This window comes from Mycothermus thermophilus (genome assembly GCF_041956435.1).
Source record: "Mycothermus thermophilus strain CBS 625.91 unplaced genomic scaffold VTJ04scaffold_7, whole genome shotgun sequence".
Lineage (NCBI taxonomy): Eukaryota > Fungi > Ascomycota > Sordariomycetes > Sordariales > Chaetomiaceae > Mycothermus > Mycothermus thermophilus.
This window is the reverse complement of record NW_027191433.1, coordinates 51255-74524: the sequence shown is the minus strand read 5'-3', so window position 1 is coordinate 74524 and position 23270 is coordinate 51255. Positions and strand designations below refer to the sequence as shown.

Sequence of the window (23270 nt, the reverse complement as noted above, 5' to 3'; positions counted from 1 at the left end):
GCGGCGGGGGGTGGTTTCGCCGAATCGGAAAGGAGATGATGTAGCCTCCGATGTTGTGGCGAGTTGGGTTTGTTTCTTCTGTTTTTTGTGTTTCCTTCACGGCATTCTTTCTCTCATCCTCCGTCTGCTCCCGGAGTGCATGAGTTTGGTCCGCGCCGTCTGCTTGGTCAATCTCCAACACAAAACAACCTTCAGGAAAGAGCATCAATCGCTCGCGGAACACCTCTTCGTCCTCGGGGAGGGCTTGATGAACCTCGTCGCCGATTCTCATGACGGCCGGGAGATCGGCCAGAGTCATGGGCCTCCAGCGCCAACTGGACTGGGTTGAAGTTGGCATTTTCTAGCGGCCAGCTTTAATGGATGAACGCATAGAGGTCATAGCCGACTGTGACTCGATCACCGTGAGGTGGAGGTTGAAAGTGGGCTTTTGGGTGGATTCCAACCGGCGTGGCATTAAGCAAACACGGAGCAGACCCGGAGCGGATCTCGAGCGGGGCACACCGCGAGCTCGGACGCCGGCCACGGGTCTTGCCATGAGACATACGGCACTTGCCTGAACTAACTGGGGCACCTGTTATCCAGTTGGTTTCTCTCAAGTAAATGATCAACTTTCATCTTCGATCTAGATGCTCAGACAATCCAGTGTGGCGTTCATCAACATGATCTCAAAGCAGTCAACACCAAGCCCCTGAGCATCCTACATATCTCCAAACTCCACCACCAAACGTTCCAACACTCCCAATTCAGCCCTAATCTCTCCCTCCCTACGGCCCCCCAATGAAACTATCCGCCACCGTCACCGCCGTCGTAAACACCATACACACCACCCCGCCAACCATCATCACCATATCTCCCAACCTCACCCACCTCCCCTCCGCCACCCCCTTCCAGTGCAAATATGCCGGATACACATACACGAGTGGAACGCACGCCACGCTGCCAATCAGCGCGACGAACCGGTCCAGGTTCCCGGCCCCCGCCAGCGCGACGAGCGCGCACGCGACCACCACCGCGAAGCGGAACGCGTTCTTGGCCCACTTGGTCCGCGGGCTCCCCTTGCCCGAGCGCAGCGGGCCGAACAGGCGCGCCTCGGCGATGCGCAGGGCCGGGAATAGCTGCACGGGCGTGCCGACCAGGACGGCGATGGCGTAGAGAAGCTGGACGAGGTCGACGAGGCCGATCCAGGAGTTATTTCCCCCTCGAGGGAGGTTGCTGATGATTTCGATGCGCGTATCGGCGCCGAACACGGCGTAGCAGAGCGCTCCGACCGACGTGAACACGGCGGTGATGATGACCATGACCAGCGCGAGGAGCGATTCGAATCGCTGAGGCTGCGCCATGGAAGCTTGGATGGGCAGGATCAAGCCGATGCCCTCGAACGTGAAGATGGCCGAGCCCAGCATCAGGGTGTAGCGTGCCGGGTTGAACAGGACGACCGAGTCCGCGGGGCCGGCCGTGGCCAGCGCGCCCGTGGTGTACCAGTAGAGGTAGCCGATGCCGACGACGATGCACGCGTCGGCAAGCAGGGCGAGAGGGCCCAGCTTGGAGATGTTACGGATCCAGGCCAGCGGGATGAGGATGCCCACCTGCAGGGCGATGAGCGTCGCGGTCGAGAACGGGCTGGAACCGCCGCTGACGGAAGCAAAGAACTCGTGGAGGTTCTCGGCAACAAACACCATGCCCGCGCAGACAAAGCCTAGTTGAGACAGGGCAACCGACGCGAGAATGAGGTTGCGCATCCTCCGGCCGGAAATCGCCTCGCCGATCTCGCCGTAACCTCCCGGATACCGCTGCTCGAGTTGGAGCAGCAAGTGGAACGCCACCATGGTGACGGACGAAACCGCGAGCATGGCCAGGATTGAGAAGAGGATCCCGCCGTTGCTAAACGCCTTGGGAAGGAACATAATCCCGGTGCCGACAAACGCTTTGATCAACGTGAAGAAGGTTTTAAGGGTACTGGCATCAGACGGCCGAGGGGCTCGCACCGACAACGGCCCATGCCGCAGCAGTGGCCGCCGCTCCCCAAGCTGCTCCTCGGGAACCTCTTCCTCCTCGTCGGTGTCGACAAGATCCTCGCCCGCGAAGCTGCCGTACAGGTCAAGGAATTCCACAAAGCTGCGCGTCAGTGGGATGTGCCGGGCGACAGAGTCATCAGTGTGGCGTTGGAGCAGATAGGCACGACGGAACCCGCCGGGGATGAGCTGGTCCCCCACAGTGAAGGGGGTATCATTGTCGGCTCGGAAGGCCCTGTCGGAGTGAAACGAAGTGGCTCTGCGCCGTATGTTGTTCTTCGCAGCGGCATTCAGCTTGAATAAGTCTCTGTGGACGTCACCGCCTTGGAGCTTGAGGGAGGAAGCCCCCGTCCCCGAGGCAGGCGTCGCGGACCGGGGCGGCGAAGATGATGTCTTGCTGTCATCATGATGGCCATCAAATTCGGCTGTATATCCTGCCGGGAGATGCTCGGCGACCACTCGCGCCGGGTCAAGCGGAGAGGTGTCTCGTGCTGGTGATGACGACATGGGGACAAGAGGTTATATGGACAAAGCTCCATAGGGAATAGGAGCGTGAAAATGGTCACAATTTTCTTCCCCGTCATTGCGGTTGCGGACGGAGCTCCGGAGCCGTCCTAGCGGACCGGACGGCCGGGTCCGAGCTTACACAGTACGCGGTCGACAGGAAACGAACGGCCTTTGTCTGCATTTTGGCCACACTATGATGTCATCATTGACAAACCAGAACTCGGTGTCCCGGCATGGCCCCGTCTGTGCTGCTCCATCGTCTGATGACCGTCTAGCTTCAACGGTCCAGGACGCATGGAGTGGGTATGGTTCAAACGCCAACCATAGGCTCACTCATTTTGTCTATTTTTGAAGTTCTTCCTAAATGACCCAATATCGGCGTCTATTTGGTCCCCACAAACGCCTCGATCGCCTCGATCTGGGCCAACACCGAACTGCGGCTCGTCCCGCCAATGGTAGAGCGATTCTCAACACTCCTCTCAAAGTCAAACACCTGGGCGACGTCGGCGTCGAACAATGGTGAGATGGCCTGCAGATCACTCAATGGCAACGCAGAGATGGCCACGCCGGCCTCCTCGGCGCGGCGCACGATGGCGCCGGCGATGTGGTGAGTCTGGCGGAAGGGCACGCCCTTGCGGACAAGGTAGTCGGCCAGATCTGTGGCCAGCATGTCGTCCGTCAGTGCGGCCTTCATGCGGTCACCGTTGATGGTCAAGGTGGCCAGCACACCCTGGGTGATGCGCACGCAGTTTGAAACCGTCTGGACGCAGTCGATCAGAGGCTCGACGGATTCTTGCAAGTCCTTGTTGTACGATGTCGGCAGGCTCTTGAGGGACGCCAGGAAACCGGAGGCCTGGATGTTCGTCAGCGATTCATGTGTCCCCCACGCAAAGTCAGCAACGATCAACGAACCTGGCCCATGACGCGCCCAGCCTTGCCGCGGATCAGCTCCAGGCTGTCCGGGTTCTTTTTCTGCGGCATCAGACTGCTGCCCGTGCTGTAGGCGTCGGCGACCTGGACAAAGCCGAACTCGGCCGTCGAAAAGAGAATCAGATCCTCGGCCAGGCGGCTAAGGTGGGCCATGAGCAGGCTTGCCCATTGCAGGATCTCGACGACGAAGTCGCGGTCGGCCACGGCGCACAGGCTGTTCGGGTGGACGGAGCGGAAACCCAGGTCATTGGCCATAAACTCGCGGTCGATGCCGAACGGGTTGCCAGCAAGAGCGCCAACGCCCAGAGGGCACGCCGAAATGCGCTCGCGGACACCGGACAGGCGATCCAGATCACCCTTGAGGAAGGTGGCATGCGACAAGAGCCAGTGCGAGAAGCGCACAGGCTGCGCGCGCTGCAGGTGAGTGTATCCGGGCATCAGGACGTCAATCGCCTCGCGGGCCCTGCTAGCAGAGACAGACAAGAGGCCACGAAGAGCGTCCGAGATGGCCTCGAGCTGCTCGCCAGCCCACAGGCGCATGTCAACGCCAACTTGCTCGTTGCGCGAGCGGCCGGTGTGCAGCTTTCCAGCCACAGGGCCAATTAGCTCGCCAAGGCGACGCTCGTTCGCGGTGTGAATGTCCTCGTCCGACTTGGGGTCGATGACGAAGCGCCCCTCCTCCCATTCGCGCTCGACCTGTTGGAGGCCATCGATGGTCTGGCTCAGCTCCTCGTCCGACAAGATGCCGAGCTTGTTCAAGGCCTTGGCCCAGGTAATTGAGCCGCGGATGTCGGCCTTGTACAGGACCTTGTCGAACGAGAGCGACTCGTTGAACTGGAACATCAAGTCATCGATGGCACCTAAGCGGGGTCGAGCCGGTGTTAGTCAATTGGTCTTTTCCGGCATGGTGTAAGAAGTCCTACCTGTAAAGCGGCCGCCCCAGAGGAGGGCAGGCTGGGATGATGATGTCGGAGCCATGGCTGGTGGTTTCTGCGTTCAATTGCTGGAAGAGAGGAGGAACAGAGGACCAGACAGAGTCGGACGACAATCGGCGCGAGCTCAAGATGGTTGTCTCCTTCCGCGATGATTCATCCAAAAAATCCAGACCCCTGCTCCGATTCCCTGCATCGTGCCCCACCTTCGGTTGTTATCGTCCCTTATCTGCCGCCACCATGCAAAGGGCCTGTCGCATGGTTGACGACCGTTGGTGGCGCTCAGGGAATGGAAGAATGTTTAAACGGAAAAACAGTCATACCATCATCCAGGAGAACGAGGGGACCACTTCCACTTCACAATGGGTGTGAGTACGAGCACACTCCATCAATATGCCCACTAGGTAGGCCACAGTCATGATGAGTTAATTGCTAATCGCAATGGACATTAATTCAAGGTTACATGACTTGGTGAGAGGGAAACCAGGGTGAATTGGAATCTTGGACCACTTTCCGACGCCTAGAAGTAAGTTACCCCCAGATGTGCTGGGGTGATCGGACAGGCTTTAGCTGTCTGATACTTGACTTTCTTGACTTCTTTACTGTGCCTACCCGACTCGCAGCGAAATTAAACTCGGGTACCTAGGAATATCTGTGACTACATCAGGTACATACATACAGTACATACCTGCAGGCGACATCAGGTAGATGGCGGTTGCACAGCCAAGCGTCTTGAAAGGGCGCAACTACAAGGCAAAAACATCACAACACTCAACCACGCAGTAAAAAGGAAGACATCAATTAACTCTTACATCTATAATAACCATTATTTCCCCCGCTTCCCGACCCCATTCTATATAATCCACCATGTGATCCGCACTGTTACAAGTCGTTGCCCTGGATACCCGACTCAGAAAAGGGGCAGTAAACAACCGTCTCATGACAATCCTCCTCCAACCTTCCTCAACCCTCCCGCGCCATATTCTAGGTAGAGCCCTGTCCAGCGCCAAACAGCCTGCTACACACCTCGCGGGTGCGAGACTTGACGGACGCGTGAGGCCAATTCGACGGGGCCTGTTCCACGCGGCACCCCCGAACCCTCGACGCCGTCTCCAACGAGAATTGGTAGTCGACAAACATATCGTTCGGATACACCATCGGCCGGACAGGAACCGTATTCCCCGCGAGCCGCTGCTCGTCGTACATCCGAGACCACGTATTGCGCCGTGCCAACTCCCGCGCCGGCTCCAAGAACGGCTCCAGCTCCGGCCCCCCGTCCCGCAGCATGAACTCGTAGATCATCTCGCCCGAAAAGTACAACGCTTCCCCAGCCGTTGAGTTTCCAAAGTCATAGTCGTCGCGCAGCCAGGCCCAATGACCACCGGGTAGTCCTCGCCCAACCCGCTGCGCCGCCCACCGCGACGCCACGCCCGGGCCGGCGCAGTAAATCGCCTCGTGCAGCACCCCGTACAGCGGCCTCTCATGCAACCGAAACCCCGCGCCACCGGTCGTCGCAAACTGCCGAAGCGTCCTACGTGACAGTTCGCCGGTGGTTTGGATGTCCTGATAAAACCGGTCCACCACGTCGTGGACATGCGCCAGGCCGTCCGGGCCGCGTCCAAAGTGCCGTCCCATCGTCATGAATCCGCGCGCCGAAAGCTTCAGGTCACCGCCGGGGGGAAGTTTAACGGGGCCTTGCGCTGGGTTGCGCTCGCGTGCTGCGAGCCAAGCGGTCACGGCCCGGACGCGAATAACGTCCTGCGGGTAACGGGCGTAGTACTCCTCGTTTGCGCGCTCTACGCGGCGGAAGAGGGAAGAGTAAACGTCGTCGGGGGTGCGGAACGCGGGTGGCATGCCGCCAGTCATGTAGACGCGGCGAAGAGCGCTGGCGGGGGCGAAGGAGAGGTAGGTCAAGGCGATCCAGCCACCGAAGGACTGGCCGAGAAGGGTGAATTGCAGGCCGGGGCCTTGTCGACGGGGGTTTGAACGCAGGCTGAGGTCGAGACAGAGACGGATTGCTTCAAGGTCGGCTGCGATGTGGTCTTGCCGGAAGAGCGAAAGGTAGTCGGCCGCTGCGCGAACAGAGCTGCTGGATGGGTCGTTGAGAGCTCCGAACCGGTGACGAAGGATCGCGCCTTTGACAGGACTGCTGCGTCCCGTGCCGCGGTAGTCGAGATACAACACGGCGCTTCCCTGCGCCAGGAGGATGCGGTTGAGTTCGGGGTTTGCAAAGGCCGGGTTGCCGTCTCCCGGTCCGCCACACAAGTAGACTGTGAGATGTTTGGTGTCGCCGGCGATCTTCATGGCCCGCTCAAAGAACTTTGGTAGGGTGTTGACGTCGCTGCTGAAAGGCGCATCGACTGCCTTATCCTGCAGCGAGTACACCAGGTCAGCATGAAGGTCGAGGTACTCAGTGTCGGTCTCATCGCCGTGCTTGAGAGGAACACGGAAGCGCATCCCAACTGCTCCGAACCCGTCACGAAGAATGGGCATTGGGGTGCCAACCCAGAGGGCTGGTTCGATGAGGCTCCAGTCGATGGGTGACATTGGGCGCTGTGACTGGTGATGTCAACTGCGAAACCTGAGAGTGGGATGGTGGCGTTGAGCATTGGGGAATATCGTGGCGCGCCAGGGAAATTTTGGAGGAAAGCAAGACCCAATGCCTCTCTGGGGGTTGGTGGTTGAACGTCGTTGAGCCTGCCGATTGTCGCTTAGGTTTGGGTTTTCGCCGGCGAGATGTTTGGACGAAAAACTGACGGCCTTTGAACCTTTGGGTCCCATACTCCAAAGAGCCCGGCGATTATCTGTCCTGCAATGGCCTGCTGCCGTCTTCTTGTATAGCAATGATGGCCTTGCTGGTGTCATTGGGACCTCTGACGGCTTGGACCTCTTGGTGTGTTCGTCTCGTTTCAACAATCTGATGACTTGAGACCCTTCACAAAGGGTTCTTGAGGGACGTCGACACAAAGGACATGAGTATGGTGGAGATACAAAGACAAGGCGAGACCCAAGTCTGTGGAGTTGTAAAGGTCCTTTATGCTCCATACAGGTCGCGGGTCCCCTCGCTGACAAAGACATCCCGAAGGGCGAGAACAATGAACGCATTGAGTGTGTGTGTGAGGACTCGATGGCTTCGCATTTTCGGTATCACAGACAGCTTGGTAGGTCAGCAATAGGTTATGAGTCTTATACTCGGACGATCTACACATTGAGGCCAGAAACCAATCGTGGCGTATCTCGGGCATATTAATGGCCGTTCCTTGATCTTGCCTCGGCATAGAACTCCCCGCGGTTGCTCACCGGTCCTTCCCAGCTGATCTGTTGTGAACGTTGGTGTTGCCACGGGACCATCCGTCCCTTCCTGTCCTGGCCCAGTTAAACTCACAGGCGGTGAAAAGATATGTCGCTTTTGGGGATAGGTTGATGATACACATGGTCTTGCCGGCCGGGTTAGCTAGCCGCTGAAACGTCACCGACCAAGAGCCAACAGGCTCTGACGTCACTGAACATAATGTGTAGCCCTAAGCTGTCTGATAGCTCCGTCGTCAACCCTCCCATTGTAAGCCCACCATTATCATGCAAGACATATTCTCCTACCACTCTCGGTCGAATTCTTTGGCATTCCGAAGCAGGGGCACGAATCGGGGCTAGGCTGGGATCTGAAGGTTTTTTCCATGGGAATATGCAGTGTAACGGGTCTGCATAAACGGTCATCACCAGTCAGAAAATCCGTTGCGCCTCTTGCCACTGAGACCGGGGTGAGGAAGTTCATGGTTGTTGCTCGACATCACGCGACATGAACCATCACACGGCTTCCTCTGGAGGCCGCGCTTACCGGATATGCCGTGAAACCGGCTAGACACCCTTGGTGCAGTTATGTTGTGTCTCGACACCGACTTCATCGAGTTTGCGCATAAGCTCTGAGGACTAAGAGGACATGTCGACCGGGGTTTATGGAATTTGCACAATATCGATGCAGTTCTAGCATTAGGCCCATGAGGAAGGCATACCAATCTTCTTTTCTCCTCTACGTCTCCGCCTTCTCGACTGAGGAGCCGAAGACGGGGTTTGGGTGTGTGTTTCTCCATCAGGGTGTTTGGAGGAGAGTGTGGATATGCTCGGTACGCCTAAGCTAACCCTGCACGAGTTTAAGCATGCTCAAACTGCCCTTTAATACAGCCATTGGAGCGCGATAGGAAGGGCCCTCCGTGAGAACGCCCATGGTTGTCGGACCTGGGACGTCAGAGATACCCGACCCCGAGCACCACATCCACTGCTGTACTTGTGTGACAGAGATACCAATACTCTCAGCGTCATGCCCTGTGGGGGCCAGGTTACGGAGCTGGGTACATCGTGGTGCTTGGGGTAGCTTTCGTGAGAGGAGGGCTTCGTGAGATGGCAGTAGCCCAGCCGCTGGGAAGGACATAACGTGTGCCGCTTACAGGCGGTTCGACGTGTTACAAGGTTTGGAAGACGTGACATCTCGGTTGCTGTGATTTATGCCTAGCCTACTGATGGTTCTACGAGCAGTTCAGCCCTTGGATCCAAGGGTCATGCCCAGCGAGTCCTTGGAGGGACAGCCGAAGCTTATTGAATCCCGTCGATGGCAAGTTGCCAATGTTCCGCACCAAAGATGTCAAGACGAGTCGAAAATGGACGTGAACGAGCCTAGTATTCATCAAAGGCAGGTTTACAACACTCATCAAAAAGGCTTTTCCTATTTATTCGCTTCATCTCTTCACCAGAGCGAAACCCATCCGTATCACATGGTGATCATGATCCAGGGCATGTAAGATTATGACCCAAAGGTATGATACAATCTGATCATCCGAGTCGCTCCTCCAAAGATGCCTTCATCATCGAGGCAGAAAAGACGCCAACCGCAGACGCCCCAAAACTCAACTCCGCCGCGCCAAATGAAGTGATACAGGCCCCATAGGAAACGAAAAATGCAAAGTCAAACCAAACCACGCGAAGCCCGCCGTGATGCAGATGGATCAGAGTCCACAATGTACTTTTAATGAGAGTCCCCCGTATCTCCAAGATCTTTTACTCGTCTCTACGCCGATGCTGATGCCGCAGTCTCCAGCTTGGCCTCGCGGCCCGCCAGATTCGTAGGCCTGGCCTCGGGGTTCTTCTTGTAATAGTTGTTGATTGCGGATTTGATGGCATCCTCGGCAAGCATGCTGCAGTGCAGCTTCACGGGCGGGAGGCACTGAGAGAGCGTTAGTGGTGGACGAAACCGAGTCCGGACCTCTTGAGACTACGTACCAGCTCCTTGGCAATCTGAGTGTTTTTCACTTTCGCCGCCTCGTCAAGCGTCATGCCGCGAACGAGCTCCGTCAGATAGCTCGAGGAGGCGCTGTTTGCATGTTAGCAACACAATGGGCCAAAGAGAGGCCGGGAACGGACGGGTCTTCTTACATGGCAGAGCCGCAGCCGAACGTCTTGAACCGCACATCACTAATGACCTTCGTCTCGGGGTCGACCTTGATATGAAGGCGCATAACATCACCACACTATGTAAATTGATCGTCAGCTTCGTATGCTCGATTTGGAAGGGCAGAAGAGCCACGTACAGCCGGCGCGCCGACCAGTCCTTCGCCAACCGACTTGTCCGTCTTGTCTAATGTGCCAACATTGCGGGGACGAGAGTAGTCTGTAGGCGAAATAATACGTTAGCAGGATATAAAATAAAATGAAGAACGCTTGGGTTGCGGCGTACGATCGAGGACTTTCTCGTGGTACTGCCGCCGTTGTTGCGGCTGGGCGAACTGAGGAGAAGCGATTTGCCGAGCGGCCGGAAGGACGATGGGCCGCAGCGAGGTGGCGGCAGCCCTGCTGGAAACAGCGCGGACAGTCCGGGAGAGCATGATGGATGCGAGAATGCGTAGCGATGTCGTGCGGATCGAAAGGCGTCAAAATGGCGATGAGACGTGCGATTTTTGGTGCCAATATCAAGTTTTGAAGTGGTCGTGGGGGAATGGGAAAACGGAAGCCGAGCGAGATTCTCGAGATTCGTCGGGATGCGGGTCTTAAAGTCGATGATGGCCGAGCTTGAGCGGCGAATGAGACTTGGTCCGAGCTGCGTTAACAAAAGCGGGTCCGATTCCCACCAACAAAGACGCCTCCTCCGTTAGCACGTGTCGCCCCCCCACTGCTGCGGATCTGCGGATGACGCGGGCTTTTGGGGCCCGAAGTCGGCTCAAGCGGCGGAAAACTCCACTTTCCGGCGATAAGATTAGGTGATTGATAAACGGAAATCCGAGGCCCTGTATTATCAGATCCGATGCAGGCTGGGCGTTGGCTCGCGATGGGGCGGGGGAGGCCGTGCCAAGTTACAAGACACTCCCGCGGAATCCCGCGATTTAATTGTCTTGACAAACCACATGTCTGGTGACATCACAGCATTCCATCGACGAAACGATTCTAAGCTAGCTTAGTTTTGGGCAACCCAAATGGGTGCTCCCGTCTCGGTAGGTATTCCCCGTTCGATCTGACGGCTTCAAAGTACTGGAATCCAGCGCCTACCGGAAAACCTGGAACAGCTCGGTCCTCCGCCGCGATGGTCAAAATTCGGTTTGTTCATCTTCCGAAATGTGGCCAGGAATGAGTATTGCACATTCTTCACAGTACGTAAGGAACAATATGGACGTCCAACAAACACATCATCATGTCTTCTGAACAAAGAGCAAGGATCTGAAGCTCCCTGTCCGTCGGGTGTGGATGATGGGAATCAAGTAGGTGTCCTCTCAAAGGGAGGGGAATGGGTCGACAAAAAAGCAGGCGGCAGTGGGGTCATTCTGTGCCGGCTGTTGCCTGTCAGGCAGTCTCAGCAGGAGCTGCCCCGCCTCCAGGTCCTCAGTTCCAGCTTGAGCTGCCTGCCCGAGCTGCCAGCCCGGGCGTCCTGACCCCACCCCCACATCTGCAACTCTGGGAGCTTCACGACGCGCGTCGACTGCAACACCACATCAACTTTCTCTGCAAACGAACAGGCTTGCCGTTTGACGTTGGCACTTGACAGTAGTTAAGTCTCTGATTTCGGGTCGGAACACACAAAACTTCCTAGCCATGGCGTGTCCCCACGTGAGTTCGGCCAGTATGTTCTCGCCCACCCCAGATCTTGAGTCTCAATCGGTGCCAGGTGACGCTGACATGGCTAGACCTGGCTACACCGACCTTCTCCGACTCGGTGTACAGAGAGGATTGCACGCTCTGCTTTGATTCTATCGTTGGTATCCCTCCTCTGAAGATTTGCCTCCCCTCCCACTGACCATCCCCAGGACGATCCTGCCGGGCTCGATGTCTGCCTGAAGTGTTTCAACGGAGGGTGCTCTGGCGACCGCAACCATGGAAAACTACATAGCGACTCTCGAAAGCATCCGCTGGCGCTCAACATCCGCCGCACCCGGAAGGTGGTCGTCCGCGATGAACCCCCGCTGAAGATGTCCAAGCTTGCCATCGCTGCCGAGACGGAAGCCGACCGCTACGACACGACCCTGGCCGTCAAATGCTACGAATGTGGCCTCAACGACATCGATAAAACGGATCCAACAATTGCGGCTTCTGTCGACGCCGTCATGAAGGCGAACACGTTCTCCAGGAAAGAGGAGGTCAAGGCTTGGGAACAGGAGCTGACCACCTGCGAACACATTCTCACCCTCCAGCAGGGGCCACCGCAAAAGATCGAGGACCAAGACCTGGGTCACTGTTCCAAGTGCGACCTCAAGGAGAACCTCTGGCTTTGCTTGGAGTGCGGCAATCTCGGGTGCGGACGGGCCCAGTTCGGCGGTGTTGGCGGCAACTCGCACGCGCTGGCGCATTCGAAAGAGTCAGGCCACGGTGTCGCTGTCAAACTCGGTTCCATAACTCCAGAGGGAACTGCCGATGTTTACTGCTACCGCTGCGACGAGGAGCGCATCGACGACAACCTCGACACCCACCTGGCGAACTGGGGTATCATCCTGGCAGAGCGCCAGAAGACCGAAAAGAGCCTGACGGAGCTTCAGATCGAGCAGAACTTGCGTTGGGAATTTTCCATGACGACGGACGACGGCAAAGAGCTGAAGCCCATCTTTGGCCCCGGCCTGACAGGACTCAAGAACCTTGGGAACAGCTGCTACCTAGCCAGCATCCTCCAATGCCTCTTTGACATTCCCGCCTTCCAACAGCGGTACGGGACCGTCCTCGACTCGGCGGCTGCCTTGCCTGATCCTGCCAACGACTTGGAAACGCAACTGCGCAAGATCGGCGACGGCTTGCTCTCTGGTCGTTACTCAAAGCCAGACTCGGATGTGAGCGCGTCGGAACACGTGCCCGAGGTGCCACACCAGAAGGGTTTGCAGCCGTCTCTCTTGAAGCACCTCATTGGCAGGGGACACGAGGAGTTCTCAACCATGCGCCAGCAAGACGCGTTTGAGCTCCTCCAGCACCTCGTCAAACTGATTACCCGGTCCAAGCATACCGCCGAACAGCCGGACCCAACACGTGCTATGCGTTTTGTGATGGAGCAACGGTTGCAATGCCTTGGGTGCAAGAAGGTCCGATACACAAGCAACGAGCACGACAGCATCTTCATCGACGTCCCTCTGGAGAAGCTGCCCGCCGAAGAGGGCCAAGAGGCCAAATACAAGCCGGTGGAGCTCAAGCAGTGTCTCGACACGGTGACGGCCCCGGAAAAGGTCGAGTTGACTTGCGCGGCGTGTGGAAGCAAGGAAGGATTTATCAAGCAGCAACTGTTCAAGACCTTCCCGGAGGTTTTGGTCGTCAACGCCCGCAAGATGGCCGTCGTCAACTGGGTGCCCATCAAAGTCGACGTTCCCGTGATTGTGAGCGACGAGCCGTTCGCCCTTGACGAGTACCTTTCCAAGGGTCAACAGCCAGACGAAGAGCTTCTTCCCGAAGAGCAAGCGGCGACCAGCGCACCAGCATTTGTCCCCAACGCGGAAGCCCTCGCCATGCTTGAGGCCATGGGATTCCCACGGGTCCGCTGCGAGAAAGCGCTCCACGCCACAGGTAACAGCGACGCGAACGCCGCCATGGAGTGGCTGTTTGGCCACATGGATGACCCGGATATTGACACTCCGGTTGACCTCTCCGGGGGGGCGAACACGGCGTACACTGCGGATCCGGAGGCGCTGGCCATGTTGGACGCCATGGGTTTCAGCGGTCCTCGCGCAACCAAGGCCCTGAAGGAGACCAATGGCAATGTTGAGCGTGCCATTGAGTGGCTGTTCAATCATCCGGATGACGAGGGTACATCCGACGAGGCGCCCGCCGGTGAGGGAGCAGCTGCCGGCGAACCTGGCAGCCGCGAGCTGCCTGCGAACTTCCAGCTGCAATCCATCGTGTGCCACAAGGGGACAAGCATTCACACAGGGTAAGCTGGACAAACTCGATTTCATACGAAACGACTCGGCTAACCATAGCAGGCACTACGTGGCATTCATACGCAAGAAGCTCGGCAATGAGGTCTCATGGGTGTTGTTCAATGATGAAAAGGTGGTTAAGGTTGTGGACGCGGATGAGATGAAGCAGTTTGCCTACGTCTACTTCTTCAAGAGGGTGTAGACAAGCCGGGGGATGTCTCGGATAGGCGTTGAGCGTCTTGTACTCGGGGCTCATGCATTGAGCTGATGACCTGGATGGTCCTCAATGACTGATGACATACCAAATGAAATGCTTTGTGATGACAACGAGGTAAATTACGTACTCGACCATCTTTCCCTTCCCACGCATATCCAGCCCAGTGAAATCCGCCAAACTCCAAACTCCAGTCCAGGAACGTCATGTGAAACCAACGTCATACCAAGCAGCAATGATCTCTTAGTCTCCCATCCTGCCCATTACTCAACAAGCCGGTAGCTCACGAGCGTATCAACGCGGTGACTCTGCGTGCTGAACCCGCGCAGCTGGACGCGCTCACCGCCCACAATCTCTTTGGCGTCGCTGTCGCCCCACTCGACCGGAACCTCGCTCGACGCGTCGGCGTACACGAGCACGTTGAAGGTGCAGTCGCCCTGCAGCTGCGGGAGGAATGTCACGGATGCGGTGATTTGTCGGAACAGGGCGGCGATCTCGGCTTGGATTTCTGCTTCTGTTTTTGTCGCTTCGCCGGCGGCGTGTTTGTCGGCTGCGGAATCGTTTTCTTGGTCGCCTTTGGAAGAGGAGGCGGCGGAGCGGGATTTGGAGGATTTGGAAGATTTTGGTTTGCTGAGGATTTGGACCTGTTTTTGGTGAGAGGGTGGTCAGCGAACAGACTGAGAGGATAGGGAGGTTGGGGAGGAGCATACGTCGAACTGCCACCTCTCCACGTGCTCGCCTGTGTCCTTGTCGGTGATGACGATGACCAGCTTCTGAACCTTGCCAGCTACCATCCACTTGTCCAGCTGCGACATGATCTTTTTGATGTACGCGCGGACCTGGTCGTCGGACGAGACTAGCATGTTGAGGCCATATTTCTTGACGGCGGTGAAGTCTTCGGCGGGGTAGACGCCGCGCTGGAAGCTTTCGGGGTGTTAGCGGGATGGCCGGATGGGTTAGATTGGCGAGGGAAGGGTTTTGGACGTACAGGATCGTGTGGATGGAGTATTGGAACTGGATGAAAGGGATGGGTTAGCATGTTGCGATGTATCGTTGGTTGGGGTTGGGTTGTTGGGGTTGAGACTCACAAACTCGGCGACGAGTTTCGCACTCCCCTTGAGGGAGAGCTTGTGGGTTTTGGACTTGTCCTTCTCGGGCGCTGCGGATGACATTTTGCCGGTGGTTGTGATGCGTTTTTGGACTTGCTGGTTGATGAAGCCGAACGATCCCAAGTGTCTGGAGCAGGAGGTTTGGAGGATGCAGGAGGGTCTCCACTTTTGTTTACTTTTCCCAAATTGGTCGCGCCCCGCGGTTGTCCGGGGAAAGGGCGACGATGGGGCACCGCCGGGGACTCTGGCAAATGGAACTTGCCGGGACCAGAGGTCCGATGACATCATCGCCTGAGACAACCAGAGACAACACTCCATCAAACAACATATTTCCAATGACACCGATCTCAAGTGCTTGCTTGCTCTGCAGGCTGAAGATGAGCCAGATGTGATATCTAATTGTCTCTCTGGCAATTGCTTTCCTGTAACAACGCCCACTTTTGAGCGTTTGCAACACCAACCCCGTCACATTCAGACAAACATGGCGAGGTTGGAAAAAACATCACGAGACGTCAGTGTAGCAACACTCTAGGCTTTCCATCTGACATAGGACGGCCATATACAGGGTCAGGAAATCTCCAAAGTCTTGGTGTATATCTGGTGGTTTGGCCCCCGGCATGTCTTGTCCCTCCTTCTTCTCCCACATCCTCGATGTAGCTGCAGAGACTTGATTCTATGGATACCTGATTCAGCAGAGTCATTGGCACTCAGGACAAGTTGTTGTTCCTTGTCCTTTATGAAAGCCTCATGGAATTTATACTATCTGGACACATCCTTAATTGTCTCTGTCAACATGCGCTGCTGCTTTGTATCCCGAGTTGATATCCAAGGGTGTGTCTGGTGCTCAGCCCGTGTCTGGCCTCTGTGAGATCATGAATCACTCCAAGAGGAGGATGGGCATATAGCCCGAGAGTGGTATTGGTATAAGCAAGATATCTGCGTGCTTTCGAAAGCTGACTTAAATATAACCAATCTGTTGTTCGTTGTTTTACACATTCGATTTATCAAAACCGGTCAATGCGGCGCTTGTCGTCTGGAATCAGTTTTGTCCGAGTGACGGACACGGCACAGCGGTCTGCAACATTTCACAGCCCAGTGCTGAGCGGCGCCTCAGGACACAACCTTTCATACCTGACGACCAACAATCTTTAACCATGCCTGCGACTTTCGCGACATCTACGACCGCACTAAACTTCCGCGACCACGCCAGCCTTCCGCGACCACACCCAACCTCCACAACCATACCCAACCTCCGCAACCACATCCAACCTCCGCGACCACACCCAACCTCCGCGGCCGCACCCAACCTCCACAACCATACCCAACCTCCGCGACCACATCCAACCTCCGCGACCGCACCATCGCGGACGACCTTCAATATGCCAATCACGCTAAGTTTAACCGCCGAGTCCAATGAGGGCCCTCAATCCCCGCGGTTTGAATACTTCCTTGCTCTTCCGCCAGAGCTTCGGGTCATGGTTTACAACCTTGTCCTCCACCGCCCGCAGAGTATAATATGGCCGACCAATGGTGTTGTGTAAGCTGTGATTGCTCAAACCTTATGCTACCCTCGAATCACCCAACAGAATAATGCTTGGGCTGTGTGCTTACACGAGATACCCAGTGAGAACTTCCTCGACCTGGGCCTGTTCTGCGTCAACCGGCTTGTTTCAACGGAAGCACGACGCCAATTCTATGCCATCAATACCTTCAAGTTTGAGAGAAGGGAATATAACCAAACGTCCTCAGCCGAACTCATGGTCAAATGGTACGCCTGAAGATTGTCCCTGAACCGTGGAATATTTATCAACCATTGCTTGTTCCTCTTTAATCTAACTTCCTTAGGCTCCGAAAAGTTGGTACAAACGCTGAATCGGTTCGCTCTATCGGTACGTACCAACTCTTTCACGTATGTGACTCAACGCTAATTCTAGGGTGTCTCGAGAAGATAGAGTTTAATGTCGATTTTTTCACAAGCCCTGACGAACTCGCACACATTCCCGGAAATGTAGCTGAGGCCTGTGAGCTTGTCCCAAATTTGCAGACGCTCACGTTCCAATACTGCCCATGCCTGTTCAATTCGGCACAGTTGTGGCTCAGTCGTTATAAGGCTGAAGATTTCGTATGGTTGCGGAGGGGAGTCCGGCAAGCTGTGGAGCGATCACTTGGGAAAACTGTCAAGTTCCGCATGGTTTGTCAGTGGTGATCCGGGTTTCGATCGAGTGGCGGCAGTCAAGAGAGACAGCAATAGGGACGATGACGTGGAACCCTCAAGTTCATACCAGGCAGGGTCGGAGCAAATACCAAACAGCCTTCTCCATTCACACAGCGGTTGCCATGCTGCTCTCGGATGTGAGGCCCCTGAGCGCCCAACTCGGGATGTAAAGTTGCATATCTGACATCTGGACGTCAATTGTATGGTATGCCATCATAATTTGGCACAACCGGGCTGGTCGGTCTCAGAGGGATTCTTCCACAGCGTGGATTCCAACGACCCGTGACCGCCGTGATACTCTTCCTTCACATATCCAGCGCCATCTATGAGAAGACGACCAGGATGATTCTAAGACTGGGGCCAAAAGGTTGCAGATTGTACAGTACTCAGAATTCATGTCAAGATGTCAATACCGTTTCGTCTGAAAGTTGGTCAGATTCCATCTCATCTGCTCAACAAAGAAAGGTCAATTCCCAGCAGCAAGGTACCCTGACCTTGATCTACGGTCATCCGAGTTGCCATGGTTGAAACCCAAAGTAAGGTTCCGTTCCTATTGACTAAGTTTCTCGATAGCAGGCAACTCCAAGCATTAAAGGCTGGGAGCTGACATCTCGGCCCGACTCTTTCTTTTCACAGTCAGCTCAGGGACTCTTTGAAGAGCTTACCCGAGTAACAATCCTCGCCAGGTTCACCACGTTCACAGCTTCGCAACTCTACACAACAATCGACTTCCCGTGCCTGTCATGGCTACCACCCCTCCATCTGAGACAAAGCAAAAGATGCCAGCCATGACCGACGAGACGACCGACCAGGCCCATCCGGCCATCGAATCTCTGCGCTTCGAGTGTTTTCTGGCTCTCCCTCCGGAGCTTCGAGTCATGATATACATGTGTGTCCTCTGGGTTGGGTTCATCACTGTCACCTACCCTTTGAGGTACGCAGCCATGTCCTTCATCACATGAATGCCTCGCCTCGTCTGAGAACAATATACGAACGGTTGATTTGTCTGCTGACAACACGTAGGTCATGTGACCCAGTCTTCTTTCCGCGGAACACTCGTGGCCTGTTCCTCGCCAACCAGATCATTTCAACCGAGGCAAGACACCTGTTGTACGCAGTCAACAAATTCAGCTTTTTGGAGTATACTTGGAGCAATACCGAGGATTCAGCCTCCCGCATGGTCAAGTGGTAGATTTGGCGTTACCTAGGTACTGACTGAGGTTCTGGCGCTGACTTGTCCGACAGGCTCCGGAAGATTGGCCTAAATGCCAACTCAGTTCGTCAAATCTGTATGTGACGAGTCCATTTTCTCTCAAGCCTACAGTGCTAACCTAGGACAACTTTGTCTTGACAGGGTGCCTCCTCAATTGGATGACAAAACCATGGGAACTTGAATCCACTCCTGAAAACCTCGCCATGGTCTACAAGCTCGCACCAAACCTGCAGATCCTTACAATGCACTGCTCTCACCTGCAGTGGCCCCCCAATCAAGTCCAGGTTGAAGTCGTGGAAAGGCTGTGCAGGGACATCCGGAGGTGGCGAGGCTGTCGCTTAGAAACCTTAAGACCAACAACGTGGCATGTTATCTATCGACTTTTAACTGACACCACAAACGATGACGGGTGTTAGTGATGGGGCCAGGTGGGAGAAGACAGTCGGGACTGGAGAACATAATGGAGTATCGGCGATCGGTTTTTCCTGCACTGGCGGTGATCAGGTTTGCATCTCTGGGACACGGTGTCCTCGGCATCAGGCATTCGGAGGCAAACATACGTACAATGAGTTCGGACAGTGGCTGGAGCGATGTATTGATGTTTTCTGTCAATATGGCTTGCAACTGGCATCTCAACCTTCTTCTCCGTTTCCCGTCACCTGGCACGTCTAGCGCCACCAAGAATGGGTTCATCGGCAATCAAGAGGAAAGACTCTAAGTGTTCGTACCTCAATCCATCCAGATCAAGTTATCGCTCATCACACTATATAGTACAACTTAGTTCGTCTGAACTCATCACCTTCAGTTCGCCGCTGATCATCTTCCCTTAGGGCCGATGACCCTTCACAGCTGAACCTTATAATATAGGGTCATCTGAGGTTTCAAACTCGAAACCTAGGCCGGTTCGGACAACCGACCTAAGGTTCATAATGCCGACACAATGGCAAGCAAACCCAAGCATCAAGATCGGTGTCTTCATATGAACATTTCTCATCAACGCCCCCGGTGATTGTCCCGCCAACGTCACAACTTCAACTTGACAACGGTTGCCTCGACCCAGCAACAGTCAAATCAGCCTGGCAGCCAAAAGCCAACTTCCCATGTCAATCATGTCAGCCACAAAACCGCCCAAAACGAGAGTCGAGATGGCGATGGAGCGATACAGAATTGCAAGGGCCAACAGGGCCCGGCGGTTCGAGTACTTTCTCGCACTGCCCCCCGAGATCCGAATCATCGTATACAACGCTGTCTTTCAGCGCGACAAGCCCTTATTTATGTCCAACGAGTCGAGGTAAGGGGTGACTTACTTTCATCTCTTTGGGTCCCTCATGACCCCAGAGGAATAGGGACTGATGAGTTCTCCCATAATATGTAGCACATATCCATCCCGCCCTCCGCTCGGCCTGTTTCGTGTTAGCAAGCTTGTCTCGGCAAAGGCACGGCACCAATTTCATTCCGTCAACACTTTCGGCTTCCGGAGACCTAAACATCTGGAGGGCCAGCTGATCTCGGCGAGGTGCGCTGCCAATTGGTACGTCTGGTGATCGCTCATAGAACATTGTAGATCCGTGTATGGTCCTCCAGATGCTGACCTCTCGGCAAGCTGCAACATATTGGCACGAATGCCGCCTCAGTTCGTCATCTAGGTGCGTATTGAGTCCCTTTCATGTGTTGCGATGTTAGCCATGATGCTGATTCAAGATGGCTTGGCCTGTTAGCGTGCATTGTCGACCCCTGTGCGGCCTGGCGCGAGTTTGACAGCATTCCTGGCGACCTGGCTGTAGTCCTTGGGCTCGCTCCGAACTTGGTAATCATCAAGGTCCCTTGCAGCCCATTTTTGTTTACTTATCCTGAAGGCTTCCCCGAACTCTGGGTCAAGTTTGGTATCGAAAACCTGGAGAAGCTACGCGAACAAGCCTGCCAAGTAGCCGAACTGCCACCTGGCAACGTCACGGTCAGCGTGTATCTTTCTCATCCCTCCAAGGGTTGCGGACACGCGTGATGGGGGGAAAATAGGGGAAGGATTGCGGCGCGGGACGGCAGAGAGGAGGATCAGGGTGCAGATTGTAAGTCGGAGAGAAGGCTGTGAGGTTATATACATCATTGTCACCCACCAAACACCAGAACTTGTGCTGTCAGGAGAAGACAGCGCCGCTACCAGGACAGGATGAGACATACCTTTCAGATCGTATCGTCAGCGAACTGATCGTCACATCTAGTCGGTGAAGAACTGCACCATCGGCAGCCTTCACGGCGCCATTGACCTGCCTGACATGGAGACTGGGGATGAATCATAGAGGTGAACTTCAGGCTCAGTCGCCGAGGAACGCCAAGGATGGAGGTAAGGTTGCCAACAAGCCCACAAGGCAGTTTGACTCTTTCACTGAACAAACACCCAGTTAACCCCTTCAGAGGGGGCGGAGACCACTCTTCTCGGCGGAGAAAGTAAACTCCCAAAGTTTTGGCGCCCTTGAAAAGACTCTCGACTTTTTCTTTCTGGCGACCTTCCATGCCGACAAATCTCTCTCGGCGGCTCAATCCTCAAAGGTTTGAGAATCTCCAAGCCTCGATCTTTCTCACGCCTGTCAACCTTCCACTCTTTGACACCTTCAAGCCCTGCAGTTCGTCAAGCCAGGCGACTTCTCATACCTGACGATATCATAACCTGGCAACTCACGACTTTCCAGGCCCACCATGTCGACCGCTACACCGGTTCAAACGAATCTCGCTCTGCTGTCCAAGCCCGTGATGCCCGTCACTCCTGGAACAGCCACAACGGCCGGCGAGGTCGGGGGCCCGAGGTTCGAGTACTTTCTGGCATTGCCGCCGGAGATCCGAGTTATGGTCTACAACCTTGTCCTTCAGCTTGACAAGCCAATTGTCCCAACCAGACTTGTGGCGTAAGCAGCGTTTTCCCTTGAGCCATGGGGGCTTAGAATCACAGAGCACAATAGCTAGCTGATCTGCTTACTGTCTACAACACATAGGGAGTTGTTTTACAACCGGCGGAGCCTGTTCTATGTCAACAAGCTTGTTTCGACAGAAGCACGCCGCCAGTACTACGTCATCAATACGTTCCGCATTGGCAGACGTCCAAGGTCCACCGAGAAGCACCCAATCATTGTCCTGGTCGAGTGGTACGTCTGCCAGATCATTAAGAGGCTCTTCATAACCGTGGCTGGTTCCTTCTAACACTAATCTGACCTGTAGGCTGCGGCGTCTTCGCACAAATGCCCACTCACTTCGTCACCTCCGTATGTACCCAGCCCCTTTCCGTGTTTTCTAACATCCATCGAGCTAATCCGGTGATGTTTTTGCCCAATGACAGAATGTGAGATCGGCTACAGGACCAACCAGGCCGAGTTTGATTTGATTCTTGGGAACCTAACCACGGCCTGCGCCCTCGCCCCGAACTTACAAACTCTCAAGGTCCGCTTTTGCCGCGCTCTGTTTAATAACACTGGCATTCTTCGGAGCCCATTCCAGGTTCAAGACCTGAAAAGGATTCGCAACGAAATCCGCGACATGGTGAAGGCATCGCTGGGGAACGCCAAGAAGGTCAGCGTGGTGTCTGAGGCATGGGGCCTGCACTCTTGATATCACGGGAATGACGAGCTCAAGTGATTGGGGCTGAGTTGGACGGCGAATGGGAGAACAGGAGAATAGAACGGAGGATCATGGTGTAAAATAGGAGTCAAGATTCGCTGAGTGGCCGGGAACAGCTCGGGGTGAGCAGCGGTTGGCTTTCGTCCTTTGGACTCGCGGTGTTATTCCGGTTTCTCATCTCTGAGTTTTGAGGACTATAGGGGGAAGGTATGGGATGAATTTCGGGCAGTAGCTAGAGCGTTGTCTTGAGGTTTTCTGGAAGACCAACATCCGCCATCTCACTCAACCCCGTTGTTTTCCCATCACCCCTAGCGCGTCTGAGATGTGGCCGCAGGATGAGAGATTCTTCAACGTGCTCCCAAGCCATAGCCTCTGTGAGATCCCTCCCTCACATGTTCAATGCGGTTTGTAAGAGCCAAGCGACCAAGGCTCTCTCACTGCTCTGTCGGTTGGAGTGTTATATGAGTGTTGTTGTCTGTCTTGAGTTTGAATCACTGACATGGGTTTAAGTTGCGACTAACCCCTTCTGGCCAAGTCCCCACGTGGTGAGAAAACGCCGTGAAGTGGGCTGAACCCCACGAAGCTCAAAGTGGAAACGGCTGTCGAACGCCACAATCCTCAATTTCCCTGAGAAAAACGCCAGGCCGAGCACACCTCCCGGGGTTGTGTCCCGAGCGCCCCATCATCGACGCCGCATGCAACGCTGCGCTCCTTCAAGCCGCCCCAAGGTCGCAGTCACACAACCCTCCGGGAATGCAATGGCACGGGGGTTTCGGGCTTGACCCCTTTTCCCTCTGTTTTTGCTTGCTGTGCCGCCAATTCCAACGTCGGCAGATGGCGGGTGGTCCCAGGAAATGCGAATGATCCGACCAACACCACCGTCACCTCAATGACCCCCAACATGACATTCGACCGTTGCCATCCCATCGTTGGTGTGATGGGCAAAAATGGCCAAACCGTCGAGTTCTCTGCTTGCCCCGTCTAGGATAGGACCAAACGTCTAACAATATAGACGCGGATTTGGCAAGATTGTTGTTTGTTTGACAGACGTTCTGCAGATTGTTCGCGTCGCATCGGCCTCCCACTAACTCGCGCAGTTGTCCGTGCGGATGTTGGTTTAGGGTCAAGCGCCAGGCACGCAACAGGGGGGACGCCAGCTAGGAA

General features: G+C 55.3%; 10 protein-coding genes across 10 annotated transcripts; 5 read left to right on the top strand and 5 right to left on the bottom strand.

The window, feature by feature from the left end:
• Positions 1–764: 764 nt before the first annotated feature.
• Positions 765–2519, bottom strand: VTJ04DRAFT_9577 (uncharacterized protein; the record flags this gene model as incomplete). The annotated part of the gene is made up of 1 exon (XM_069368139.1): positions 765–2519. One exon carries the CDS (start codon positions 2517–2519, stop codon positions 765–767), a length of 1755 nt encoding a protein of 584 aa, XP_069214313.1.
• Positions 2520–2901: 382 nt separating this feature from the next.
• On the bottom strand, positions 2902–4427 carry VTJ04DRAFT_9576 (uncharacterized protein; the record flags this gene model as incomplete). The annotated part of the gene is made up of 3 exons (XM_069368138.1): positions 2902–3372; positions 3432–4309; positions 4373–4427. The coding sequence occupies 3 exons, from the start codon at positions 4425–4427 to the stop codon at positions 2902–2904; spliced, it is 1404 nt and encodes a 467-aa protein (XP_069214312.1).
• Positions 4428–5365: 938 nt separating this feature from the next.
• Positions 5366–6928, bottom strand: VTJ04DRAFT_9575 (uncharacterized protein; the record flags this gene model as incomplete). The annotated part of the gene is made up of 1 exon (XM_069368137.1): positions 5366–6928. The coding sequence occupies one exon, from the start codon at positions 6926–6928 to the stop codon at positions 5366–5368; it is 1563 nt and encodes a 520-aa protein (XP_069214311.1).
• A 1768-nt stretch (positions 6929–8696) lies between these two features.
• VTJ04DRAFT_9574 (uncharacterized protein) lies at positions 8697–9174 on the top strand (the record flags this gene model as incomplete). Its single annotated transcript, XM_069368136.1, has 3 exons — positions 8697–8737; positions 8826–8845; positions 8912–9174. 3 exons carry the CDS (start codon positions 8697–8699, stop codon positions 9172–9174), a joined length of 324 nt encoding a protein of 107 aa, XP_069214310.1.
• Positions 9175–9440: 266 nt separating this feature from the next.
• Positions 9441–10254, bottom strand: VTJ04DRAFT_9573 (uncharacterized protein; the record flags this gene model as incomplete). The annotated part of the gene is made up of 5 exons (XM_069368135.1): positions 9441–9596; positions 9653–9743; positions 9806–9900; positions 9961–10040; positions 10107–10254. 5 exons carry the CDS (start codon positions 10252–10254, stop codon positions 9441–9443), a joined length of 570 nt encoding a protein of 189 aa, XP_069214309.1.
• Positions 10255–11452: 1198 nt separating this feature from the next.
• On the top strand, positions 11453–13951 carry VTJ04DRAFT_9572 (uncharacterized protein; the record flags this gene model as incomplete). The annotated part of the gene is made up of 4 exons (XM_069368134.1): positions 11453–11480; positions 11545–11612; positions 11665–13760; positions 13813–13951. 4 exons carry the CDS (start codon positions 11453–11455, stop codon positions 13949–13951), a joined length of 2331 nt encoding a protein of 776 aa, XP_069214308.1.
• A 275-nt stretch (positions 13952–14226) lies between these two features.
• Positions 14227–15135, bottom strand: VTJ04DRAFT_9571 (uncharacterized protein; the record flags this gene model as incomplete). The annotated part of the gene is made up of 4 exons (XM_069368133.1): positions 14227–14607; positions 14674–14887; positions 14952–14977; positions 15052–15135. The coding sequence occupies 4 exons, from the start codon at positions 15133–15135 to the stop codon at positions 14227–14229; spliced, it is 705 nt and encodes a 234-aa protein (XP_069214307.1).
• A 1316-nt stretch (positions 15136–16451) lies between these two features.
• Positions 16452–16850, top strand: VTJ04DRAFT_9570 (uncharacterized protein; the record flags this gene model as incomplete). The annotated part of the gene is made up of 2 exons (XM_069368132.1): positions 16452–16609; positions 16697–16850. The coding sequence occupies 2 exons, from the start codon at positions 16452–16454 to the stop codon at positions 16848–16850; spliced, it is 312 nt and encodes a 103-aa protein (XP_069214306.1).
• A 1180-nt stretch (positions 16851–18030) lies between these two features.
• Positions 18031–18916, top strand: VTJ04DRAFT_9569 (uncharacterized protein; the record flags this gene model as incomplete). The annotated part of the gene is made up of 4 exons (XM_069368130.1): positions 18031–18221; positions 18311–18475; positions 18533–18576; positions 18642–18916. 4 exons carry the CDS (start codon positions 18031–18033, stop codon positions 18914–18916), a joined length of 675 nt encoding a protein of 224 aa, XP_069214305.1.
• A 2278-nt stretch (positions 18917–21194) lies between these two features.
• Positions 21195–22097, top strand: VTJ04DRAFT_9568 (uncharacterized protein; the record flags this gene model as incomplete). The annotated part of the gene is made up of 4 exons (XM_069368129.1): positions 21195–21400; positions 21488–21637; positions 21711–21754; positions 21829–22097. The coding sequence occupies 4 exons, from the start codon at positions 21195–21197 to the stop codon at positions 22095–22097; spliced, it is 669 nt and encodes a 222-aa protein (XP_069214304.1).
• Positions 22098–23270: the final 1173 nt, after the last annotated feature.